Genomic DNA, 27737 nt, shown 5'->3' with positions numbered 1-27737 from the left:
GGTGATCAAGTCAATGGCAGGAATATTGAAATAGGCATATTTACCTTGTGACTTTCCCAGATTGGAGAAAAAGAGAACAGGCAATACAGGCCTCAGTGAGTGTTGGTGTCAACACAATTTTCCCACTAATGGGTATAAGCAGCACCTTTGTAATTGATGCTTAGGGTAATGGAAAATGGTTAGCACCATTTAGACAATATAGATGGCTGTGGGGGATAAGCAGGGATAGGGCAATTGGTATGGAACATAACAGGAGGCCATTTAGCCCCTCAAGCCTGTTCCTTCATTCAATGAGATCATGGCTGATCTGTGACTTAACTACTGCTGTAGCCTTACATCCATTAGATTTAAAATTAACAATTGAGCTATGCTCATTGGAGTGATCTCTGCAGTCATACTGCTGTTTGTGGAAGAGCTCCAAACTTCTACCACCCTTTGCATGTTGAAGTGTTCAACTTCACTCCTGGCTCTAATTTTTAAGGCTATGTCCTAGACCCCAACCAGCAGAAATAGTTTCTCTAACTACCCTCAATATCTTGAAACTTCAATCACCCCTTAATCTAAATTCTGGGGAATACAACCCTAGTTTGTGTAATCTTGTAATTTAACCCTTGGAGTCCAGGTATCATCCTAGTAAATCTACACTGCACTCATCTGTTTTACCCATGAAAAGATTTGCTCTAATAACATACATTTCAGTACAAATGGCCACTGAAGTCAAATCAATGAAATTAATACTGGGATAAACCCACTTAGTAGAGGGCTAAAATGAGGACTCATGCTGAAGTTTAACTTTTTAATGCAAGTCATTGGATGTGTAGTTTCAGGTATTGTAGCAGATACTATTTCCCCAAGAATGGGAACCCTCACAAAAAGGGCAAAGGCAGATGGCTGCCCTGCTGCACATCAAAACATTAGATTTTTCCTTCAGCTTAGGAGGGATTGTGTTATCTTAATATAAATTTACCATCAAGTTAAATTCAATACACCAGTGATTCAATGCATAACAAGCTGCCTTGCCCTGGCTTCTGGGCAAAAAACAATTCCTGGATAAAGTGGCTAACCATTAGAGACAAATCACCTGCAATTTCTGCAAGGATGCTTCCTGTCTCACTGCTTCAGTGAAAGCCTGAAGAATGAGCTGAGCAGCAATTACTTTGGGGTTTCTGCTAAATCTTAGGTTAGTGAGATCAGGCAAATCCCCCACAGAAGTTTTACCATAAATGGGATTTATTAGTACATTTCAGTGGACAGTCACATGTTGAAATTACATCATTCAGCAGAGGTCAAGTTCCTTAGTTGAGTAGGCAATGTGGCAGCCAGGGGGTCTACACCCTGAAAGGTGGAGTTTGGATAGTTGCTCAAACTAAAACAATCCAACAGCTGGAGGATGAGCAGTCATGTTTTTTGTCCAGCTGAATTGGAAAGAGACAGAACTTTGTTCTAGTTTACTTTGCAAGTCAATATTCTGACCTGACATAGATTATGGACAATGACAGGGGGCTGTGTGAAAATTGATGATACAAGGAGTAATTATTAAAATTTGACAAAGCTTTGCATGCAAAATAAACCAGATTTTTTAAAAATTGGACTCTAGTGTTTGTGCACCTTCTGGAAGATAGGAGAAACATGGAGGGCACGTGATGTTACCACTTTACATGAGGTCTGTGACGACCAAGGTCATGTGATTATGACTAGATATTGGACAGTCAAGATAAACTCCTGATTGTATTGTTATACTCATGGGAGACCAGTGGTATGGAAGCAGAGAATGTCAAGAGCAGACTGGAGATCTGTAACAAGTACTTTTTCCTGGTGAGCATGACCACTTGTGACTGAAGTCTACACGAATTGAGGGAGGTCCTACCTGTCACTTTACAGCTGTGTCCATCATTGTGCAGCAGAAAACCAGGGTGACAGCTGCAACTGTAGGTTCCATTCTTATTAAGACACATTTGACTGCATGGGCTGGTTGGTAGTTCTTTACATTCATCAATATCAACACATGAGTACAAGTCAGTCATGAGCTTAAACCCATTCTCACAGCCACATTTCTGCAAAGAGATTCAAACCTTGGATCAGCGAGTTATACAATGTGAACATCCAATTGCCAACAGGAAGATTTGAAGTCATGCAGGCAAGCTTGAAATTGTGCATTGCTCTTCCACATGTTTCACCCCAGTCACTAAAAAAGTGGTTTATATTCTCATGACAGCACTCACTGCCTAGTTATACAGTAAATTAAATCCACTTTCAAACCTGGTTTGGGAATGCCTCAATTTTAAAATTCTCATCCTGGTTTTCAAATCCTCCATGGCCTCACCATCTCTAACCTCCTCCAGCCCTACAACCCTCCAAGATCTGTCCTCCTCCAATTCTTGCCTCTTGTACATTCTTGATTTTAATTACTCCACCATTGGCAGCTGTGCAGTCAACTGCCTAGGCCCTAAGCTCGAGAATCCCCTCCCTAAACTTCTACTCCTTTAAGACACTCCTTAAAACCTACCTCTGACCAAGCTTGGTCACCTGTCCTAATCTCATGTGGCTCAATCAAATTTTGCTTGATTGCTTGTGAATCACCTTGGGATGTTTTGCCATGTTAAAAAGGTGCTTATATAAATGAAAGTTGTGGAGGCCTGGGATGGGGGCAACAGAACTGGGATATACCAAGAGGCCTCCCATCCACTAAAAAAAGTGCACACCTCCCTTGCTGTGTACAATCTGTTATTCACCCATGCCTCCTTTGACAGGCATTTGCTTGAGAATGGGCTGGCAGGAAGAGGGTCCAAACTGCTCAGCTTCCCAGTTCAAGGCAGAGGCAACAATCCGATGCACAAACTGTACAAGTTTTACCATGGGGGGGGGGGGGGGGGGAAGGAAGAGGAGGAAGAGGAAAGAGACAAGGAACAATTCACTTTGCCACTCCACATTAGCTCACTGCTCAATCTGGTGCAACAAGTGTTCATTTGCCACTAGTGGATTCTGAGCCTAGCAAAAATCGAGAACATGACCAGAGTGGTCAGTTTCACAAGGTTGAGGTAAGGTTGTTTAAAACAAATCTTCACTCAAGTAGAATGGGATTAGGTAGCAACATTCCACAAGATTTAAACTGACCTGACTATTTTAAGTCAGCCAAGATTGCAATACACTGAGCAAGGAGTTTCTGGATTCTTTCCCTTCCCACCTCCTCAAAACATTCAGAAACACTTACAGGTCCATGTGGTGTCTTGTAACACATGTGGGTACAGTTTTTACATTCTTGAGCACCACAGTCTCCACCCTCGTCAGAGCCATCAGCACAGTCGTTCTCCCCATTACAGACTGAGCTTATGGTGATGCACTCTAATGTAGCACATTGGAATTCTGAATTTCCACATTGTCTTGGTTGGCCTGTTTGGGGTTGGGGTTAGAAATTGTATAACTGGATTAAGCCTATACATTGTAAAAAAAGTGTTTAAGAAAACTGGACTCTTCTGGATTAGATGAAACCAGATCTTTTTAAGAGGGAGAACTCACACTTAATCTCATCACTGCCATCTTTGCAGTCTTTCTGCCCATCACAATGCCAGAAATCTGGAATACACTGGGAGTTGCCACATGTCCACTGAAATTCCCTACACTGGACTTCTGAAAAGTCACAGTTCTGAAAGAGGAAAAAGGATTAGTTTTACCAGTTTAAACTTGCATTGGGTATTAATCATTGAGCATCAAATGGATGCAAGAACAATGCAATACTGACTTGAAATGCTCATTAAATTCTGCATAAGCCATAATATTTCTGAATTGCCACTTAGTTGTGACATTTTCAAGTTTAGCTCTGCTGATTACAGCAGAGTGTACACACTATCTATACAGCTTTAATGAGATCATGACATTTTACATAACCAATATTTCTGCCTCAATTAACTGAGGATTCCAATGATAATTTTCATCATTTATTCAAATTTACTACTGTCTTCTGGTTTCACTATTAGCATACTTCAAAATAGTTTGGGTCCAAGATCACTAATTAGCTACCTTTCTGGGTGACTAGAAAAATGTTTCAGCTCCTTTCCTCCCCCCACACCGAGTCCAGTACCTTTGGTACTGGTACCTCAGGCAAGTTGCCACTCTAGCAGCAGATTGGCTGGTTACTCCTGGGGAGTAGGAGCAGAAGCAGCACTACAAAGCCCAAACTTCAAACAAGCACTTCCTGGAAAATTCTGGCCAAGTCTATGTTGCAACTTCCTGGTTAGTATGGCTCAGCTCAACACAGGCTTAGTCCTTGGAAGTCAACAGGATCCATCTATTGTGGATCTGGTAAACCATTTGAAAGTCAAAGTCACAGACTTAATACCTACAGTTGGAGTCATGTGCCAAAGTCTATAACCAAGTCAGTTTGATCAGATAACAATTGTTAACCTGCACTACATTTACATATGCTTATCTGGCTAGATACCTGACATTGAAGAACTAGGCAAGGTTCTGTTATGACAATGCAAGTCAATTTAAAATAACTGGCAAGCAAGACATCTATAATTTCACACATTATGTGGTTACTGTGGTCTATGCAAAGCATTTTGGAATTTAACAGCAAACTATACTAAATTTATGTACCTGTTCATCCATCCCATCTTCACAATCAGTATAGTCATCACACCACCACTCCTTTATTATGCACTCCTTACTGACAGGGCACATCATCTCATCAGGCTTGCACAGAACTTCCTTGGGTTTGGCACAGTTGTGCTCATCGGAGTGATCCCTGCAGTCATACTTAAAATCACAGCGGAATGCTAAAGAAATACATTGGCCATCATCACAGCTGAAGTCATCACTGGTACATTCTGCACAAATGGAAAACAATTAAAGAAAAAAGGAACCTTTCCTGCAGACTAGGATAGCAGCAAGTCACTAGCAAGAGATTTACTGAATGGCCAATGGAGATGTTTCTGTTTTTTTATATATATATATATATATATATATATATATATATATATATATATATACAGACTTGTATTATTTGGACCCAATCTATAACATTATGGGCCATCCCAACTCAAAACAGATAAGACATAAATTTTGGGCATGGGCTGGTAACAAAGTTATCAAGTTACTGGACTAGAGGGGCCTGGACTAACCCAGAGACTGAATTAATTAAAATCCTATCCTGGCAGTTTGAGACTTTGAATTCAGTTTAAAAGATCTGGAAATAAAAAGATGGTATTAGTATATGTCACCATGAAGCTGTTTGGAGCCCAACTGGTTCATTAGTGCTCAAGGAAACCTGCTGTACTTACCTGGTCTGGCCTATGTAACTCCAGTCCCACACTAGTAGTTGATTTAACTGCCCTCTGAAGTGGCCTAGCAAGCCACTCAGTTGTATGAAACTGACAGCAGCCCACCACCTTCAGGGCACCTAGGAATGGGCAATAAATGCCAGCCTTGCCAATTACACCCACATGAATTTAAAAACCCAACTATACCAGACATAGCAAAGCTACTTGCACATCTGCACTGACAGGTTTGATTTCCACTGGCTGGATGTGGTTTAGAGTGGAGACCAGGAAGAGGGGAGTTGGTGGTAGGTGAGGGACTAAACAGAAAAAAGTAATGGGCAGTGGTACATAAGCACCAGCACCATGTTTTGTTGGATGGAGGCTTTCCCAGAGATTAAAAACATTGTTAAGCAATGCTCCACAACTCAATCTTCACAGTAATGCAGACTATGATGGACTGGCAAAGGGTTGCAGTCTACAAATCACTGCAGTCAAAGCTGCACTACTTTCTATACTAATCAGTCATGAGAAAGTTTTACCAGCTTTGGGAAGACATTGCAGCAGTCATAAAATGCCCAGTGAAATAAGACACTGGAGAGAGTGATCAGCAGTTTCAATGTCAGTCACATTGCCTGGTGACAGACAGGTCAATGCATTCCTCACCATACCCACCAGTGGGGTATGGTAGATCCCTTTTCATCCCATGAGAAATCTGAAGGATGAGGCATCCACTACTGGTGATAGCACTTGAAGCAGCACAAGCACAATCACATTGGGTACAACTGAACAGGCAAATTTTATTGAACACAAATGAAAAGTTGCTGATTTCTATTGTGTAAAATATCCCTATGCCAAGTCAACAATGCATATAAATAAGAGGAACAGTTACTAGTGTGAAAAATGGCTGGTTGATTTGTTTTGTTACCAATAAGTGGAAGGTTATGAGTGAATGTGACTTAGTAACAAGTAGGCCAATATTTTTCAGCAAGGTATGAAAGCCAGTCACTGGAATTAGCCCCTTCCCTCCAAAACTGGTCTACTCCTGATTTTAAAAAAAAGGCAGTCTCCATAGGAGACACAAGACCAACCCAGCCAGGATTAAAACAAACCAGTCAAGGGAAACCAGATAGGAAAAAAGTGGGACCATTAAAAGTGACAGGCCCCAAGCCAACCAAAACTCCAGTAATAGGATGAGTATAAACAAAGGGACAACTACCTTCCTAACCCAATACAGAAGTGGCATGTTAAAGTAAATTCTGAAAAGAAACAAATGCCAGCCAAAAATACATCTGGCCTAAACCAAAATTAGTGAGGGGTAATAATGCATATAGTCAGTTAGATACACTAATTTCATTCAAACTTCACCTGGCCCAAGAAGCTGATTTTAACTCCTGGAGAGAGTGGATGGCCACTATGTGGGAGTCAGGCTGGCAGATTTTATCTGCTGGGCCTCATTTGAATTCTGGTCAGCTGCTGTCCAGATTCTATCAAAGCACCAACTAGCTGGGTGAATTGAATGGCAAGAGAACAAAGATCAGGCAGCCCAGATGGTGCCTGTCAGCACCAGGAGAAAGCTGCCAACAGCAACACAAGTCTGGGGAGGTGTTGCAAGGGTTACCTGGCTGGAGAATGGGAGGAATCTGGGGCAGCAGTGGGCCTGACATTTTAGAGCCTAAAAAAGGTGCACTCTTGGCACCACTAAAAGGAAAGTGTTTTTTTTTAAAAAAAACTTTACTAGACCTACTGGTTTCCAGACAGCTTTATCTGATGGGTTGGCCACCCTGCTTAGGAATGGGTTCACATGTCATCAGGGTCTCCTGTACATCATGGGACCCCAATTTACATTAAGTTCCCCAGAGTCCAGGAGCCTCATCTATTAAAACCAGTGGAGTTAAATTGGCAGAAATGGAGCAGTGCCATTTTAATACTCCCTGCTCCTTTCATACCAATTGAGAATAGTTACAATGCCCTGTTTTGCTATAGTACAAGCTGAATCTGGCACCCACAGGTCTCCATGCCCTTTTGAACAGAAAATGTAGTGTTCCAGGTTAATTGGATCAACCACACCCTACAGCTTTAGTAGATGCTAGACATTGTTCACCTGTTGGGATTTCAATAGTTGTACAGTTTAATCTTGATCCCTGAAAGGCCAGCTTTAGATAAATTTAATGGGGCACAAACAGGAAATATATTTACAGTGGAGTATGTTTAATAGGGTGGAGAAAATACAACTGGCTCATCTTACCACATTCAAATTCATCAGTTTTATCAGTACAGTCTTCACTGCCATCACATATCCATTGAGAAGGAATACATCTCTGGTGATTGTCACACCAGAAACCACAGGTGTCTGTTGCTTTGATGCAGTCTACTTCATCAGATCCATCTGGACATTGTTCAATACCATCACAATGTAGCTGCCCCTGAACACATCTGGTTCCATCTAGACATTTAAATGCATCTGAAAAAAAAGGTTCACATCAATATAATTTCATGGATCAAAAAGTCACGAAGCAATTCTTGATCAATACTTACCTAGGACTAGGATGAAGGTCATTAAGCAACAATCAAATTGTAGAGAGTTTATGAACTATTGAAGCTAGACAACTTTCTAAATAAAAGTCTATTGCAGACTAGTTTATTTTAAACAAATTAGTCAGAGCTATAACCATCTCTCCTTTACAGGTCTAAGGATTCTTGACAAAGGGGTCTCAAGAACTTGATGAAAATCAGTTAGTGCCCACTAGTCAGAATGCAGCACAGGTTACTGAACCAATTATTAAAACTGCCTTTGAAAGTATTTAAGGCCTTGTTCAGCTCCAAAGATTTAGAGTTTCATTTAATTGCAACCCCTAGCAACCTTTGCTTCCAATTTGAATATTCCCAGGTAAATGAACCCTTGACAGATCGAATGCTGAGACATTATATCCTTCCAGATGGGGCCAAGTCTTAAATCCTTAGTTCAGCAACACAATTCTCATAGGCAGAGGGAAATGTTGGAAGGGAGAAAAATCTGATTAAAGGGATTCAGATTACAAAATTGAACTTTGGATAAAAGTGAACTGGCCCAAGTCAGTAATCATGGCAGATCTTTTTTTAAAATATAAAAATGAGTAACTAGTCATGGTACAAGGAGTGAAGGGCCATTTCTCTATCCTTTTCCCACCCCCATAGCATTCTGAGAACAGGGAACAAAATAAAAACTAGCATTGTATTTAAAAACATGCTACACCATCAAGATTCCCAAGTCCCAGGAAAAGCTGATACACAATATGGAGGTGCAGTTTTATGGCTTCTCATTTCAGAAACCAGTGACTATTATTGTTGAGGTGAAACATGGATAGATACCTGGCTCATCACATACTTGCGAACAGTCCTTCTCATCAGATCCATCAGGACAATCTTTGTCACCATCACACATGTATTCAAAGCTGACACATTCAGTTCCATCTTCACAAAGGAAGAAGGTACGAGGACACTGCAGCATTGACCCTGCTTCCTGCTGAAAGTCCCAGGTACCTAGAGTAGAGTCTACAAACAAAAGCAATTTAGTTATCTTATTCCTCCTCACTCCTTTAACATTTCCTTTCTGGCTATAACAGCTGTTGAATTTGGGAAAAACCAAATAGCAAGTCAGTGTCTAAAATCTTGCAGACAATCTGATGTTTATACTAAACTAACACACATCTACAAGATCACAAGGTCAACATCCATTTCCAAAATAGTTACATCTCATGACATGCTGTGACTGACCATACTGCCCAATTCTTTCATGCTTTGACCTCTACAGCCTTTAACACTTAACCACATCTTCCTCCAAAAACCCAAGTTGTCCAGCTCTGTGAAATTTCTTTTGTTCCACTCTTACCTATAATAAGCCAGAAGACTGTAGCAACAGCTTTACTTCCCACACCCCAAAGTCCATAAAGATCTTCTTGGCTCTCCTGCTACTCACTTGGCAAGGTCATCAATATAAAGGGGTCATGTTCCATATGCACACTGATTACACCAAGCTCTATTTCACCTTGACCCCTTCACTACCTTGTCAGACATCAAATCCTGGACGATCCACAATTTCTTCCAGTTAAATGCTGGGAATTGAAGCCATCATCTTTGGCCCCCACCACAATCTTTTGTACCCACCACAGATTCCATTCCTCTCCCTAGCCACTGTCAAGTTAAACCTGAAAGTTTGCTACCTCTGCATCCTATTCCAGCTGAGCTTCCAGACCCATACCCTCAATCAAATGCCTACTTTCACCTCTAACATGAGGTGTCTCTACCCCTGCCTCAGCCCATCTGAGGTTGAAACTCTTCAACACTTGGTTACCTCCTCACTTTACTATTCCAATGCTGTCTTCCCATCTTACACCTTTGATAAACTTCAGCATATTCCAAAACACATGTATCCTATCCAAGTCCCACTCACCCAGTGCTTGCTAACCTACATTGGTTAATCATCCCTCGCTTAGAATTCTGAGTGTTCAAATCCCTTCATGGCTATGTCCTTCCTATATCCAACCTCTAGATCTGTTCCTCCAATTTGAGTTGGTGCCCCTGAAATCCCTTACCCCACCATTGGCAGCTATACCTTCACCTGTCTGCACCCCCCCCCTTCCAAGCTCAAGAATTCTCCACCTACATTTTTCTACTTTAAAAGCTTGGTCAAAGAGTGGGTTTTAGTCACACTAACATTTCCTTTGGTTTAAGCATAATCAGACAAAAAAAGCAACCCTTCTGCAAAGCACCATGGGATTTTTTTCTACATTAAAAGGGCACTATATAAATGCAAGTTGTTCTATGATGATTTACAGCCAGTACTAGTAACTGGAATACACCTGATTAACAAGAGCACAGCTGAAAGGCCAGATTCTGGCACTGCAACCTTATAGGAATTATTGCTTGTATATCTGCAGGTTTGACTGCTACAAGTTGTTGCTTTTGTTTGCCAGAGGGGTAAAAAAAAAGTTACCTGGAGAACAGTCTTCATCTGGACAAAAGCAGTAAACCTCATTAGAACGTTGGATGCAGATGTCTCTTTCTGAACAACCTCCATTGTTGATTGTGCACATTGAATGGCTCTCTGCAAGTTAAAACAAAGTGCCCACTGCACTGAGGTCTAAAGATTTAGATCTGATTTCTATCAAATATGGTTATTCAAGGTGTGATTAAGTATTAGGTTACCTGCGCTTTAAATAAAGTATGAAATACAATTGAGCAACTATGGAAGGCCTAAAGATGCAACAGAATGCAAACTGTTAATGTTGTTTAGACTAGACAGGTCAGCTGCAGTGGGTTCTGAAGTGTTAGGCTATAAATTGAAGCTCAATAGGATTAAAATCTGACAATCAGAAAATACCATGACAAAAAAGATTGACTGACAATTGGACAGTGCTAGACAGAAGGGATGGGATGCCTACATTACTTGCATGCACCTAGAGGCCAAGTCAAACAATGGAGACCATTCTAAGGGGAAACATTTGATGTGTATAGAAAGTAATTACAAACCTGGATTGACAGTAGAATGAATGGAAACCTCAAAGGAAATAGTTAAAGGCTTTTAGAATTCCAAAAAGTCAAATTCCAGGTGGAAGACTTCATACACAAAGGTAGATGATGGATGGAGCAAGGAGGTACAATATCAGAATAGGAAGAAAGTGGTATTCTGGTCAGTGCTTGGACCAAATTTCTATCTACATTAGTGATCTGGGCATTGCAGCCAAAAATGTAAGCTTGTGTCAACAGGCAGGACAAAGTATCCAGGAGAGAGCAGAAGCACAGCAAATAGTCTGTTGGGCTGAAATGCAAGAAATAGTATTGAAATAGCAGATCTAGGGACAGCAATTGAACAAGTCTACACAAAATGTGCTGAATTCTAAATGCACTGGTGTTCACCATGCTAAAAAAATTGACAGGGGTGCAGAGAAGAGCAACAAGGCTTAATACAAGCAGAGAGATAGCTATGAGGAGCTGTCAAGATCAAATTTTAAGTCTAGAAAAGTTTTTTGTGGGAAGGAGAAACATCATTGAGATAGAAGTCTGGATATCTAATGCATGAAAAAGGCCTGATGAACTGCAACCTACATTTGGCTAATCTATCAAGTTACACCTTTTACAGATGCTGACTTATCCCTGCTAGAAACAATGTAGATATGTACTAAAAGTTTAAGTTTACCTTTCTCCACATTAGATGCTACAACAAATTTCAGCTGGTCAGATCCATCTAGGCTCACATTACTGAGCTCCTGCTTCTTCTGTCTGTCCCAGATTGCCAGCTGTGCTTTATTGGCAGTTATTAAATATGGTTCATGGGCAGCCACTAGTACCCCTTGTAAACTCTCATTCAGGGAGTGTAGATGTTTTGTCAACAGGTTAAGATACTGCAACCCTAAATGAAAGCAAGCCAGAAATTAGAACATACTTTAAAAATCAGATTACAGTAAACCCCACTTATGTTCTAAGATTAGAACACAAGTAACAAAAAGGAAACATGATTGATATAATAAAAATTGTACAACCAAGGTCTTTCTTCCCCTTCCAAAATTTAAAAACATTTCAAAGGGGAAATGGTGCTAAATTGCAACATAACTGAAGGAGATCATATACAACAGATGTTATGAAAAAAGGTCATTGACCTGAAATGTTCACAATTTCTCCACAGATGCTGCCTGACCTATTTCCAGCATTTTCTGTTTTTATTTCAGATATTCTAAACAGGTGAGGCACTATATTTAATATAGATCACCAGACTCACCAAGCAAAAGCTATACTGGGCTTCAAATAAAGTGAAGCATATGGATGAAATATGAGACGGTGAAAGAATATTGAAGCCAGAAAAATCCTTGTTATTGAATCTAATTAGGAGGGCTATACAGGTCATGTGATCTGAGCAAGTCTGGCTTTATTAAAAGCACCGCAGTGGTCAGAACCATTAAGAAACCTTCACTCTAAAAGTACATGAGCTTTTCACTAGCACTTAAGTTGTCAACTTACCCATGCCCTCACTAATCCAAAAGAGACTGTGCGATTTTCTATCCATGACAACATTGTTAGCAGCCACTCCTTTCCAAACAGGGTTTGCACCATCCACCAAATTCAGCCGTTTTAGGATTGTTCCTATCCCTTTTTCTTCCACCTCCACCAAGTACACAGCAGAGTCGCGCCAGTCGACAAAGATGTCTTCTACTGCACCATATGTGCGGTACAAGGTTTTAGTGGCACCATCAGCTCGTGTTACTCCAACAGATGAATTGTCACAGGATAGCCAGTAGACATTCCCACTTTGGGAGTCTATCCTGATGGAACAAACTGAAGTCCCACAGTTAGATAACTTCTGATAAGACAGCTAAAAAATACTAAATTCACATTCAAATCCTCAGTTCAGCAAATCAGATAATACAAGATGCTGCAACATATTCCTCAGTGCAGAGATTGACAAATGAGCCAAGTGCAGGTACAACAGACCTTGTACTTGCAGTCTGCCCAAACATTTGATCCATGTCAACAGTAAGTTACACCAGTAATGCAAAAACAAATGTCCCTATGTGGCATTAAAAATAGGATGGTGGTTAAGTGTGTGACAAGATAGTAACTATTCAAATCAGACTGGGGTTCTTCACCAGCCTGAGTTTAAATCATGGTTATTCAACTTGCTAATCTTCAAAGCTGAAGTGTTTAAGGAGCCAAAAGGTTCCTAGATAAATAGTTGGTCTCACTCCTGCAATATGCATTAAAAAGTTTGTAAAGGTGGGGGGGGGGGGGGGGGGAAGACAAGAGAAAGAAGAGCCAGCAAGTGTTTGAATTCTCATTAGAAAATGTAAAAAAAGTCACCCAGGAGTGTGACCAGGTATGAAAATAGCTCCAATTTGATAGCTGGTGTCAAAATGGCACACATCAATCCATTAGTTACAGGCTTAAAAACTGACCAGGTTTCCAGGGGTAGGGGTGGTAGGGAGGGAAAAATAGGAAATCAGTGGCAAAAGACCAGGTAGAGTACAGTTTAATCTGCCCATTGAACACCTCAGGCAAGGGAGATGGCATAAATGCCTTGATCAAGTCAACTAATGTTGACCTGCATCTCCAAACAAAGCTCCTTGTCCTTAAATATGCTAATTTGTCACTAGTGTAGCCTAGAGGGCAGAATGGAGTATTTTGCTTGCAATTGAGGGATACAACTCAAAGCAGGGTGCAGATGATGTTTACCTTTGAAGTGTAGTATTGGCTGTTCTGAGAATCGGTCAACTGGATGTTCCTGAAACTCTTGCCACTATGTAGGGGGCATTTGGGAAGCAAGGCTTTTAGAATTTAAGAGGAAGCTCATTTGGATTTCAAAAGGTTCAAATGTTTGATTTTAGAGTTGAGGTAGTCTAGCATATGCAAATTCTATTCTATCTGGAACAAGGATGTAATAATGGCTGCTGGTTGTTCCAGTGGAAGCTTGATATACTTTAGCATATCAACACACTCTTGCAAAGGTTAGACAAGAGGCCATGCAGTACACCCTTGTACAGAAACCAAAAGTAAATTTACCCGAGGAAGGAGGAAGCCTCCGAAAGCTTGTAAATTTCAAATAAAATCGTTGGACTATAACTTGGTGTTGTAAAATTGTTTACAATTGTCAACCCCAGTCCATCACTGGCATCTTCACATCATAGAAACCAAAAGCCACTCCGTGATGATCCAAGGTCAGAACATCTGCTTCCGATATTCAATCCAGAAGATCATTCCAATTATCTGAAATGCTTCCTGGTAATCTTGAACTTGCTTTAAACTCTGTCCTGCAATTGCCTCATTATTTTCCACTGTTTTTGTTCCTTAAGAAAAACTTGGCTGCTAGTGGCCACAAGGAGTTATGGAACAGTTTCCTTGCCTTGTTTATTTGCATACCATTTGATGCAGGCATTGGTGTAAAACTGGTGTATACAGCTGGCCTACTAGGAAACATCTGCAGATTTAAAAAGCCAGTTCAGCCTGCATTCTGGGGACTAACAAACAGTGCTGGGCTCTGGCACTGCACCTTCTAATGACTTCACTGCATGTTTTAACAATGATGTGGAGATGCCAGTGATGGACTGGGGTTGACAATTGTAAACAATTTTACAACACCAAGTTATAGTCCAGCAATTTTATTTTAAATTCACAAGCTTTCGGAGGCTTCCTCCTTCGTCAGGTGACGAAGGAGGAAGCCTCCGAAAGCTTGTGAATTTAAAATAAAATTGCTGGACTATAACTTGGTGTTGTAAAATTGTTTACAATTGTTTTAACAATGTTTAAGAATGAAACATTTCAGCACCATCTGTGCCTTGAGGGCAGCAGGGTATAGCACCTGCACTGTTGCCTTGGAATCCCTGAAGCAGCACAAACCTTTCACCCCCTTCATCCAGGGGAGGAGGGGAGATTAAGGGTCATGCTCACCCATTTGTCTTCTACCCTCATTCCCTGCAAGTTTTCTTCAGGTAGTACAGGAGGAGGATTATGATAGAGGACCAACACTTGACATCCTGGGAATGTGAATTAAACCTAGTTGATGCATTAGTTCAGGATTGTATCCCACATGAAACCAGTTTGGGATTGAACACATGAAAGTTGGGTGTATTAGAATGGCCTCCTCAGCACAAAACTACCTGGAACTCACATTTGGGCAGTAACAGGTTTAGTTGGCAGTTCCATTGGCCTAAAGGCATGGAATGCTGGGAAAGATCAGCTTTTGTCTAGTTGGATGTCAGGCAGACTGCAGTAATCTGGATATCAAGTTTCATGCCACCAATGGTGTTGAGTCAGTACAAATGAGATTAGTATGCTTTGTTATTTTATGGGGAAGATTATGCAAAAGACACCTTGTTTGATCATACATAATAAATGCACTTTTATTTACAATTGGCCTCAGGGCAGTCTGCCTCAAAAGTACAACCCCATAGCTATGCTGTGACCAGATAATGGGCAGTAAAGCTAAACTCTTAATTGCAGGAAGTACCTGGTGATACTGAAGACTACCTATTTAGTACAGATCTGAAGTTTACAACAATGCTCTTTGTTTCTTCCCCCCCCCACAAAATGAGCTGTCCAGGCTTATTGCCTTAAATAAAAGTTAGACCATACAAAAGTGAATGTATATTGTGATACCAGCAGATGTCCCAAGTTGTTAATTATTAAAATCTCAATGCATAGATTTATTGGCAAATCCCTGAAAGGGAAGCAGAAAAGGCATGATTGATCAGAAAGAGGACATTAACTAGTCTCACCTGAACTCTCCATTTTAATTAGTTCATATTTCTTTTCATGGAAAGAATAGTGAATAAGGTGTCCTTCTCCATTGGTCCAAAAGAGGGCATTTCTCTTTGAATCATAATCAAATGATGTGACAGATTCATTTAGTGAAAGGATCAGAGATGTCCCAATAGAAATTCCCATTGGGCCAAATTCCAGCTGGAAAATGCTATGCATTTTTGCATACATCAGTTTCAAATCTGCAAAAAGGTGAGAAAAAAAAACCATGAACAATTTCCTTTTAACAAATGCCACAAGGGTAGCAGAACATTTTAACATGATATAAAATGCTTGTTGAATTCTTCATTCTGGAAAACTTTCACCTTGTGCACTAGAAGTGTAGTACAGTGCCCCAGTAACATTTCAAAAACCACTGCCCAAATTCAAGCAGCAGTTAGAATAAGACTAGTACTCAGGATGGTTCTGAGGTACTTAGTTACCCAGAAATCTAAACCAAGCTTGCTGTAGCTGATATTCATATCTAGTGACGGCTGCGGTGGGAGGGAGGGAAAGTCAAAGAAATATGATGGGTTTAGCCTAGGATCCCAAGCACACCAACTGTCAAAAGCTGTTTACAATCTTTAAGACTTAGATGAGGGGACTGAGTGTAGTGTATCCAAGTTTGCTAATTATAAAAAGCTAGGTGGGAAAGTAAGCTGTGAGGAGGACAAAGAGGCTGCAAAGGGATATAGACAGGTTATGTGGTGGCAGACGGAGCATAATGTGGGGGGAAGCAAAATTATCCATTTGGGTGGTAAGAATAGAAAAGCAGAATATTTTTAATAAAAAAAGACTAAAATGTTGGTATTCAGAGGGATTTGGGTGTCCTTGTACACTAATCACAAAAAGTTAACATGCAGGTACAGCAAGCAATTAGAAAGGCAAATGGTAAGTCCTTAAACCAGCACAACTTACTGCCTTTATTGCAAGGGGGGTTGGAGTATTGGAGTAAGGAGGTCTTGATGCAATTATATAGGGCTCTGGTGAGACCACTCCTGAAGTACAGTTTTGGGCTCCTTACCCAAGGAAGAATATCCTTGCCTTAGGTGTGCAACAAAAGATTCACTAGATTAAGTAGAATGGGCCTATATTCTCTGGAGTTTAGAAGAATGAGGTAATCTTATTGAAATGGATAAGATTTTAAGAGGACTTGACAGGGTGGATCCCAACAGGCTGTTTCTTCTGGCTGGAGAATCTAGAACTAAGGGTCACAGTCTCAAGAGGCTGGCCATTTAGGACAGAGGGAAAAATTTCCTTCAGAATTCTCTATGCCAGAGGGCTGTGGATGCTTAGTCATTGAATGTATTCAAGACTGAGTGATAGATTTTTGGACACTAAGGGAATCAAGGGATATGGAGATATGGCAGGAAAGTAGAGTTGAGGTAGATCAGCCATGATCTTATTGAATGGCTGAGCAGCTCAAGAGGCCTTATGGCCTACTCTGCTATCCCATTTGATCTGACATGGCAAGCCTTCAACATGAGAACCTACACAAGTTCAATGGGAAGTCACCATTGTTTATGCCAGATATATCCAAGGATATGGTATAAAAGTGGCTAAAAAAGGTGACCTTCCCACTATTACAAGGGATCTACAACCCCATAATTAATGAAATTGTGAAGCCACAAAACTATAGGCATTTCTAATATACAATCATTTTCCATCTGTAATTAAAATGTTGATTTAGTGTTTTAGAATCCTTAAACCAGCACAACTTACTGCATGCTACTGATGACCCATTTACCTTCAAAGCCTTGAATTGGAACACCACAAATGAATCTCAGTCCTTGCATCTAAAGTGGTTTTAAATGGAATGACTTGTGCCTCACCCTATTACTCAAGAAGTTACTGAAGTTTTAACATTAAGGATATGTAAGTCATCTGACTTGATCTGTTCAGTTTCTTTTTAAAAGAGTTAACTTACGTTCACATTTTCCAGATACCAGAAAGGTTCCTTGAGGACAAGCACACTTGTAACCTTTAATGTTCACTGGTGAGAGCAAACATATATGGCTGCATTCTGCTTTTTCACACTGATTACTACCTACAATTCAAAAAAAGGGAAAAAAGTTAGAGGAGGCACAGAAGTTGTCTAGTGGCTTTGAATTGATTACTTGATTAAAACAAGCCTCTGGTAGAGATATAATGCTACTTTGCTTCAAAAAGAGACTGAGGATAAGAATAATCAGATACCAGCTGACATCCAAAATAAGTTTTATGAACAGCCTTAGCATTCTTTGAGGACTCACTTAGAATGTTGAACAGTGCATCATGGGCCAAGGGTGCTTACCACTTTATAAAAAGTTCTAGTAGTTTCAAAGTTTTAATCTGCCAGCTGTGATTATAAGCTGAACCTTCTAAAGAAGCTTTGGAGAGTGGACATGCATACATTGAATATAGAAAATACAAGTGGAACCAATTCACTTCACATCTAGTTGAGTTTGTACCCTGCCCATACAGCAAAAGCCAGTATCTACAGCTCCCTACTGCAGCCATCCCACTCCTTTATTTCAACACCTACCTGGAATGTCAGCAAAAGCCTGAATTTGGCCACAGCAACATTACCTCCACTCCCATCCTCAAGTGGGTAGCCAGTACCTGGCAACAGACCCACCCCACCCAAAACTACTTTCCACTGTTCTGGACTGAACTTGGACCCTCAGCCTGTAGATAGTCCTTGCAACCCACTTGTTAAAATGTTCCACTACATCATCTGCCAGATAGAACAGTCAGTACTCAATCCTGACAGATGCAATGCCCCTGCACAACTGACTGAATCCCCAGAGAACATTTCTACAATGGATTTTTTTTAAACCCAATTTTTTTGATTCAGGGCTTACCCCAAAAGTTACAGTAGAAATTATAGCCCTACTGATCAATGTCATTGTGAGGCTTCATTTTAAAGTGTTTAATCACATGCTCATCCAGCAACTTGTGGCATGGAAGAGATCCATGAATTGCACTGCTCAAACATTAGTTGTGGGTGCGTTGCTGTTTTCATGTTAAGAAATTGCTGCATTTGCACATAATTGCAAATTAAACTCTGCAAAAAGTTAGGGCTGGTACTTAACAGCACAAGTACCTTTTTTTAAAAAAAGGTAATGTCCCTGCAATGTTACTCAACCTTTCTGACCTAGAAATGGAACAATTGAAACTGGAGTCTCATTCCTACAGGTAGCAAATTGCTTGAGATTTTCCTTAGTCTCCATCTGTACCTGATTTGACTAAGGAGTAGACAGTTGGTCCCATTGTTCACCAAGGTCCCAGGTGTCCCATTATTGTAACAACTTCTAGAAATGAACCTCAGTGCTTTGTTTGCATTGATGACCGCTGTGAACTTGTGTTGCTACTTTTAATGATTTGGAGTGTACCCTCGATCTCCTTATTTCCAAGTATGTGGCCTCCTTATTCCTCTTACCAAGATGCACCATCTCACTTATTAAAATTAATTTGGCACTTACACCTATTCTGCAAGTTTTGGTTGCATTCTCAATACCTATTCCCCCCTGAATTTGGGGTCATCTGCAAATTTTGCTTTAGTCCAATTAGTTTCTGTAAATTAAGTGGTCCCAGCACCAAACCCTGTTGTCCACCACTTCCTACCTACTGCCAGTTTGAGAAACTGGCTTTAACCTCTACTCTTGTTTTGTAACCAGGTTGCTATCCATTCTGCTACATGTCCCCCGACCCCACATGCTCTGACCTTAGCCACAAATATGTGGTACCTTATTAAAGGCCTTTTGAAAACCCAAATATTACATCTACTGCATTACCCTCATCTAATCTTTGCTACTTCAAAGAATAAGTTTGGTCAAGGATGACCTTCCTTTTGAAATCCATGTTGATTATATATTGGGTTTCTAGATTTTTTTTTCTATCAAGTAAAGATTCCATTATCTTTCCCATCACTGATATTAAGCTAATTGGTCTATAGTTCCATCTCCTTTTAAATATAGGAAAATCAGCTATCCTCTAGCACTAGTTTTCTAATGAGTTTTCTAATATAAAATACAGCCCCTGCTATCTCTTCCCTAGCTCCTTTTAATATGTGCAGATGCAATCCACTCAGACCAGGGGTCTTATCCTCTAAGTTAGAGAATTATCTCCCCCTTTCTATTAAGATCTGATTTTTAAAAAATCTTTTCTAATGTTATATCCACTCCATTAGACTCCATGATAAAGAGGCAAAGAAATTATTCAGTATTTCTGCCATTACCTGCTTGTGCATCCTTGAGGCCCTATCCTGGTTTTGCTTTTGTAATTTTAGGAGTCAATTATATTCCTTCACAATTTAATTTTGTAGTTCCTCTTAGCATAACTTTTCCTACCTCCTGTGTATTTCCTGTGTCATCTTTTTGGTTTATGTATTTTGCCTTAAGTTTTAATTTTACCCTTCTCTTCATTCTCCCAGTGTTTCATTGAACAGTTTGCCCTTTTAGCAGAATAAATTTCTCAACTCTGATCATGTTTTAAAATATTCACCACCGCTGTTGTCAGTTTATCCCCCCCCCAATCTAGTTCCATTCTCATTCCCTCAAAATTAGCTTCCCCCCCACCCCCCAATGAATTACTTTGGTCTTTCATCTTAATTATTTTAGGGCTTGAACCCAGCCTTCTAACAAGAGGCAAGAGTGCTACCACTGAGTCAAGGCTGACTTTAGAAATTATGATTTTTTTGCACTATTGGTAGTAATGTTTGTAACCACACCTGGATCATTCTTCAAATACTTATTAACTTGTCACATCCACCTTAACCATCAGAACAGGCATGGTCTCTGCTCATTCCAAGGACATCAGCTGGCCATGGAGCACCCCCAATACTAGTTTGTGTTGTAGTGTAAATATATACACACTACCTTTTTTTGTACGAGTACCTGTGATTTTTTTTTTTTGGGGGGGGGGGGTGGGGGGAGAAAAAAGCCAGGAATCTATTACAGCCTTTAGGTTTGGTTAAAAGCTAAGTTGTAATTGGACAGGGTACTGCAGCAATGCTATAGCCAGCCACCAGCTGAATTTAGTTGAGGGCAGAAAGTGAGCAAGACAAGGTTCAGCTTGTCCAAGCAAAAAGTTTTAATTTGCCTTCATGTTCAGCAAGTATAGTTTGCTGAGATTAGCTACCTATAAATCGAGGTAGGTTGGGGGGGGGGGGGGGGGGGGGGGGGGGGAGGAGGAGGAGGAAAAAAATGAGCTGAGTGAATTTCAAAAAAAGTTATGGAGACCCCAATTAAAATGGCTAGATCACAAACCACTCTGCTTCAACTGTAGTTAGGTTGCCAACCCTCCAGGATTGCCCTGGAATCTCCAGGGCACTGCTGTGAGCAACCCAGGAGAAAAATAAATAATTGGGGCAGTAACAAGTTGTGGTTGTTACTTCTTTGAAGACTTAGTTATAAAAATTGGATGGGGGTGGTGAGTGCTGTTTGAGTCAAGATAGTGTAATGAGTCAATTTGCTTTCCAATTAGCATTGGAAGGCAGTGCAAATATGGACATGTTGGGCAGCCAAAAGCAGGTGTGTGGGCAAGGCAGGTCATGTGATGACACCTCCAGGTATATGTCCAGAGTTGGCAAACCCAGCTACAATGGCTTCAAAATAAGGCAAGACATTAAAACTTTTGCACAAATGGAAAGTAATGGAGACATGTAGAACAAATAGCAAGAGAAAAATCAGTTTACCAAGCAAGGTAGAGATAACCACATCATTTATGGGAGTAGCTGTATTAGGAGGGACAAACTTCAGTGGCTGTAGGTCTTTTCAATCTATGAGTTATAACTTTGAGCCCTTGTTAGCAACACGAGATTGAAGCTATTATAGAATCATAACAATAAGCACACAGGAGGCCATTCAGACCATGTCACTTGTGGTTTGGTAGAGCTATCTAATTAGTCCCACTACCTGTTTCACCCCCCCCCCCCCCACACCATAGCTCTGTAAATTTCCCTCCCCCAGTCTTTATCCAATTCGGTTTTGAAAGTTACTTTTGAATTTGTTCCCACAACCTTTTCAGGTGGTGTATTCCAGATCATAACTTAAAAATGTTCCTCACATTGCCTCTGATATAGACCTTAAATCTGTCTGTTATTAACCCATCTGCCACTGGAAACAGTTTCTCTATTTACGCTATCAAAACCAATCTTAATGTCAAATCCCATCATACAAGTTACTAGCAGTGCCCATGTGGTTGCATAATTAGGCTTAGCATTAAATTGGAATTTGCCAAGAACAATTGGACAATGGAGGCAAGTGAGTCATGGCTTTGACTAACAATACAATCACAAAATAAAGTGTGGTCAGCCATTGTTTGAAATAGCTGCATAAGTGCACATGTTAGATAATGACATTGAAGCTTGTTACAGTTTTCATGGAAAGGGAGAATAAAACAATGATCAGTACTTACTTTGTTGTTGCTGCAGTTCATGCATAATGATCAATACAGAAACCAATGCAGGTTGTAGTAAAACCTCCTTTTGCTCTTTAGGATGGCGGGATGTACGTAGCAGCTGATTTACTTCAGACCAATAGAAGTGGTCTTCAAATACTGAAAATCCAAGTGGTTGTCTAATGTCCAAATCAGGTAAAGAGAATCTCCCACTGCCATCCACCTTCACTGTTTTAACAGACTGGAAACATACAATAAATTAAAAGCAAGGCAGCTTCTGTAGGTCTTTATGATTGTAGCTGTGCACAATATTGTGCCTGTAAAATTAGTATCTCAAAAACAGGACTTTAAAAAACCAACAGCACCACAGAACTCATTCTACCAGTCTCCCTTTCATGAGATCTACCACTGAGAAAGACAAAAGGACATGAGTATGAAGTTCCCCTCCAAATCACAAGTTATCCATTACTGGTCACTGGGTCACCCCATCTACCACCTTAAACAGTCACTCCCTCCACACTGGCACCCTGTGGCTGCCATATGTACCAGCTACAAAATATACTGCAGCAACTCACCATGGCTTTGACAGCACCTCCCAAACCCATGACCTCTACCACCTAGAAGGACATGGGCAGCAGGTGCATGAGACCAACACCTGCACATTCCCCTCCAAGTCACACACCATCCTGACTGACATTGCTGTTCCTGGGTCAAAATCCTGGAACTCCCCAACAGCATGTGGTGAAGGTACTCCCAGTGGACTGCAGTGGTTCAAGGTGGCTCACCACTACCTTCAAGGGCAATAAATGCTGGCCTTGCCAGTGATGCCCACATCCCATGAGTGAATAAAAACTCAGCCATTTTCTAAATAAAATTGCTGCCTTTTAAGCAAGGTTTTCTGAAGTTTCAGGAGCAGCCCCATATCCCCACATAAGGCTATAGGATCAGAAACCATGCTCAGTTGGGACACCGCAGCAGGCAAAAGTGTACTCACTTCATCACCTTCACTGAACCAGTAGAGTCTCTCTGCTGGATAATCTAGGGTCAGTCCAATTGGTTCTGCTGAATTAAGAACAGTGACTACTTTTCTTGCAGAGCCATCCATTCCTGCTGTCTCAATGTGGGCTTTTGTGTAAACATCTCTCTGGTTTACCCAGAACATGCAACTGAAAAGAGTACAATACTTAATTTTACTCCTTTATCAGATTCAACATCTGCAGTCTTCTCTTCCCACCCAGCTCCACAAATAACTTGTGTTCAGCTCATGTAGAATTGGAAGTCCCTAGTTCTAATTCAATGTCCTATTACCATTGAAGGCTTATCCAACTGAATCTCCAGTAATCATCCAAGACAGTTGCACCCCCTATCATCCAATTTCATTTCTAGCACCTCTGATATTGTGCTCTATGATCTGTTGATGAAAACAGCCTAAAGGCTTTGCTCCCTCAATTCAAAGTTGAGCAGACTTGAATACAGCTCCCATAACCAGGAAAGACACCCCCCCCCCCCCCACAAGATGTGAACAGAAACAATTCACCACTTTCCTCTTATTGAAAGGTCACTGAAGGAGATTCAGAAGCAAACGCCAAATAAGTCATAGTAGACACCAAGCATCCTGTTCTGATTCATAGCACCCCTATCCAACTCAAAGAAATTGTCCTGACATCTATTAGGAATCTTAAACTTAGGTCCTCTAGTTGGTTTGTTGACTAGTGGAACTAGATTTTCAAATCCTCAAAAGTTTGGTTCCAACCTCTCCCTAGAAACAAAAAGCTCCTCATACTTAGTGAAGCAAAATAAGCATTGAATATTTAACTGAAGTTTACAGCACAGAAGGAGGCTGTCCAGCTCATGTTTGCTAGAGAATCCAAAACTAATCTGGCCACCTTACTCTCCCAAGTGTCTGCATCAATTGTTAAACCATTTACATTATAGCTGCAATGGTTTCTGCTTCAACCACCTGTGGCAAAGCTTTCCGTGTTATAAACTAACCTCTCCACACCCTTCATGAGAATTGTAAATTGATGACCCTCATGTACACCCAACCATGAGACTATTCACCCCACTAAAACCCTTCATTGTTAGCCTATTTTTGGCCATGGATGTGAGGGGGAAAGCTTCCACATGTTAAACAAGTCATGTCATTGTTCAGATGGACCCAGATCCATAAAGCATACAGCAAGTGGAAACTTGCATACAGATTCCTCAAATGAAGACTTGTTTAAGGCCTCATTTTATACCCAAGTCATTATTCATGGCACTTCAAAGTTAGTGCCCAGGAATAAGCCATGTTACATTTACCAGTTTACCAGTGCAAAATTCTTCCATTTATACACAGTAATTGCAGAGCAGAGTTTGTCGATGCAGGATAGCATTTACATTTCCAGATTAAGAAATTGCATACATACAGCCAGTGATTTTCCATCCATTAATCATGGAAAATTAAGTGGCAGGCTAGGGATGTGCAATTTCCTGCTGTATACAATGAGTAGGGAAGTAACAATCTACCTATTATATAGAAGTACACTAGTACTCACATGCTGAACATGGCACTCCATGTAGCACAAAGGGCAAAAAAGGTGACTTGATAAGTTTGCATCTTGATAAGACACGTTAGTTACTAACCTTGGCACTATACTAATTCCATGGTAAAGTGGCCATACCTTTTTGCTGGAAAGAGAACTAACTGCTCAGGTCTTACATTCTTCTCCAGAACAGTCACAAAACCATTGCCATTAGACATGCCAGCACAAATCTTCCTCTCAAGATGGTTGGTCCAGAAAATCAGCCCAGTGAACCAGTCAACAGCTATACTGGTCACTCCTTTGGCATCTGAAAGAGAATTCCACTGAGTCATTAGGCTGCTTTATTTTTAATGAAATTGTAATTAAGTGCCCCTTCATTCTGGTTATATTTGCTATATAAACTAGATACTACCCAAGCAAACTGAGTAAATTTGACTGGTGGTTGGAGTTAAAGTATAGGAGGGAGAGCATCAGAACAAGCAGACTCCAAAAAGTCAGTTTAAATTTAAAAGTTGTGTGTCCATCAAAAAGGGAAAAAAGTAGAGGAATTAGTACAGGTTGAACACAAGGACAGGAGGTGCATAAAGGACCAGGAGATTGCTATTAGATGTCTAATAATGCTCACCTTAAGCTTTCAATATCACTGGCTACAATGTTAAGTAATTCTATACTAAAATCAGATAAAACAAACTCAGCATGGTAGAAGTACTGTAGTTGACAAGTTGGGACCAGAGTCCCAAGTTAGATGTTATACATCCAATGAAGTGCTTCAAGGAGACAATTCACAAGCACCATCATGGATCACAGTACACAAGATGCTGAATGAATGGAATCTGGGGCAGGGGGAAAATGTATCCCAGTGATCAAAAAAGATATACCAAAGGGCAGAATGAAGTTAGGAGCCTCAGAAAGGTGATCTAGAGAATATTAAATGTGAAGGCAGTTAGCAGGGCAATACCAGGAGGTTACAAAGCCAAAGCAAGTCAAATTGCTCCAACATTGAACTATACCCCACTCAGCATTTGAATTGCTCTGGTTTTAAGTCATGTATTGCCTCAAGTTGCTTGGGTGACTGCCTTCATATTTTAATATTCCTAGATCACTAAGGCTCCCTCAAAATTTAACTACATTCTTCAATATTGAAGTCAAGTCTTTTAGCTGAATCAGTTTGCTAGGTATCCACTTTTCCTCCCCCTCCCACCCTTCAGATTCCATGCATTCCAAACCCTAATAATTCATGGTGCCCATGTCTTGAAGTGAATAAAAATTCTACACAAGTTAGGTTGAGGTTTATAGTGCATTGATCAGAAGATACAGAATATGGTGCTTAGTGATGAACATTATTAAAAATCCAATATACATGAATATTGAAGGAAATTAAACTTTAGGTTGGAGAAAGTGTAGGTGGACTTCAAAAGGTAGACCTAGAAAACAGTTAATAAAAACTTCAGATGATTACTAGTGCTAGGTCAAGTAGACTATGCCTGAAGCCAGATACAATAGGTGCTGGAGTACTAGATTACATTGGATAGCCAACTGGTCTCATTAGTAGATTGGGAAGTACTTTTGGCAAGGAGCTACTCTGCAGCCATTACTCACCATCAGTAATCCACCATTACCAGTCAACACTAAACTGGCATGTAAGTGTAAATTTCTATCAATGTCACTAAACAAACTTTAGCACATTAATAAAGCTGTACTGTTGGAGACTGAATACTACTTTGGACATGTTATAAATTGCTGCAAGTTATTAGAAACCACAAGGACAGGTACACAGCTTGTGTTTATAACCATTTCAAATGTACACAGTTTTATCAAATAGCTTGACATGCCCTTTAGCTACCAAACCCAAAATAACTTCAACTACAATCAAATGAATGAGTCAGCACATCAGTTAACAGATTGTTGCATTCAGCCAGATATCATGCAAGATTTATTTAAATCTAGTTTTGGGGATTGGGTTTTGCAATTGTCCATTCATTTGTGAAACTCACCAGCAATACTTAAGGTTTAATTGAACATAGATAGGGGACAATCCTTTGTTACATTAAAAACAAGCCACACCATGTGGTATACATTTACATCATGAAATTAGTGCAATGGTGCCACAGGATGGAGACAAAGTGCTATTAGTGAGTAATATGACTGGCGAACTATAATGACAGTGCAGACATACAGCTACTAAATCATATGGAAGGATTTGGGTTTCTTAAACTTTACATATTCATTTAACAAGTATTACCTTTGTAAATTGGGAAGCTTGAATTCTCAGTTAATGAACAAAATATGGTCCCTTCCATATCCACCCAGTATAAAGCAGGCTTGGCCAGGTCATATGCAATAGCCACAACTTCCTTAGCAACTGCAATAGTACGATATTTCCTGCTGTTTAAATCCAGTGTTCCTATGCTTTGCTTTCCTGCTGCCAAGATGAAAGTGGTGCCTTCTGCAAAAGATAAATTCTCTCAGCTGTTTTGTTGTGGGTGCTAAAGTTAGATTACCAAGAGATGCACACATCTGTTACTTACCTTCTACTTTACAGATGGTTCTCTGCTGCAAGTGATATCCTTCCACACAGGAACAATAAAATGACCCAACTGTATTTGTACACAGCTGACTGCAGGGTGCATGAGAGAATGAACATTCATCTTCATCTGAGTGCATGAAGGTTGATAAAGAAATTGATGGTTAATGCTTGATATGTTAACAATTGAAAGCTTCAATATTGGTAGCCAATTCTGGCTAACACCTAGAATGATCCAAATCATGAGTGGTTGTAAACAGTTCTGACCCAATTGCTGGTAAGAAATGGTCTGCTATAAAACCTAGTGGCCATTAGAGTTGAACCATGAAGTTTCCATTTTAAACACTGGTCAGACATCAAGAGTGAATTTTAAAATGAAGGTTCTGAACTTTTATACTTTGTTTTGTTACCAGTATTTAGTAAACCCATTGTAGAGTAACACCACAAGAGGGAATTGAAGATTGTTATGCATAGTGAAGTACCAATATATTGCAACAAGATGAAGCAGATGAGGGTTAAGCCAGTACTAATAAAAAGCCTAACCCAAGGTGTGTTTATGCAAGTTCAGTGCAGCATGAAGCAGCTTTGCACAAGCTATGTAATGAAAACCTGGTATGAAGGGCTGACTTGGCTCCAGAGCAAGACAACATCATAGTCTCATTTCATCTCAGTATACAGAGATCAGGATCCCAAATAACCAGGCTGCATGTAAAGCAACTAGTGTTGTGACAGTCACTTTGCACATATGCACCAGTTGTAGTGTAAATGCACCTTTTGATACTTCAT

The 27737-nt window shown here is 40.3% G+C and overlaps 1 protein-coding gene across 1 annotated transcript in view; it reads right to left on the bottom strand.

Moving 5' to 3' along the window:
• The window catches only part of LOC137321158 (low-density lipoprotein receptor-related protein 2-like), a 67284-nt gene that overhangs the window by 24972 nt on the left and 14575 nt on the right, over positions 1-27737 (bottom strand). Inside the window, exons 7-22 of the mRNA XM_067983406.1 lie at positions 26956-27081; positions 26670-26873; positions 24566-24734; positions 22897-23068; positions 21921-22143; positions 17449-17568; positions 15500-15724; positions 12252-12566; positions 11434-11646; positions 10231-10341; positions 8607-8789; positions 7504-7719; positions 4597-4826; positions 3517-3643; positions 3212-3390; positions 1868-2054 (exon numbers count right to left, since the gene is read on the bottom strand). Of these exons, the coding sequence (XP_067839507.1) occupies positions 1868-2054; positions 3212-3390; positions 3517-3643; positions 4597-4826; positions 7504-7719; positions 8607-8789; positions 10231-10341; positions 11434-11646; positions 12252-12566; positions 15500-15724; positions 17449-17568; positions 21921-22143; positions 22897-23068; positions 24566-24734; positions 26670-26873; positions 26956-27081 (3000 nt within the window). The remainder of the gene's footprint in view (positions 1-1867; positions 2055-3211; positions 3391-3516; positions 3644-4596; positions 4827-7503; positions 7720-8606; positions 8790-10230; positions 10342-11433; positions 11647-12251; positions 12567-15499; positions 15725-17448; positions 17569-21920; positions 22144-22896; positions 23069-24565; positions 24735-26669; positions 26874-26955; positions 27082-27737) is intronic.

Source organism: Heptranchias perlo, chromosome 4, assembly GCF_035084215.1.
Source record: "Heptranchias perlo isolate sHepPer1 chromosome 4, sHepPer1.hap1, whole genome shotgun sequence".
Lineage (NCBI taxonomy): Eukaryota > Metazoa > Chordata > Chondrichthyes > Hexanchiformes > Hexanchidae > Heptranchias > Heptranchias perlo.
Note: the sequence above shows the minus strand (reverse complement) of the source record. Positions and strands in the feature narration are given on the sequence as shown.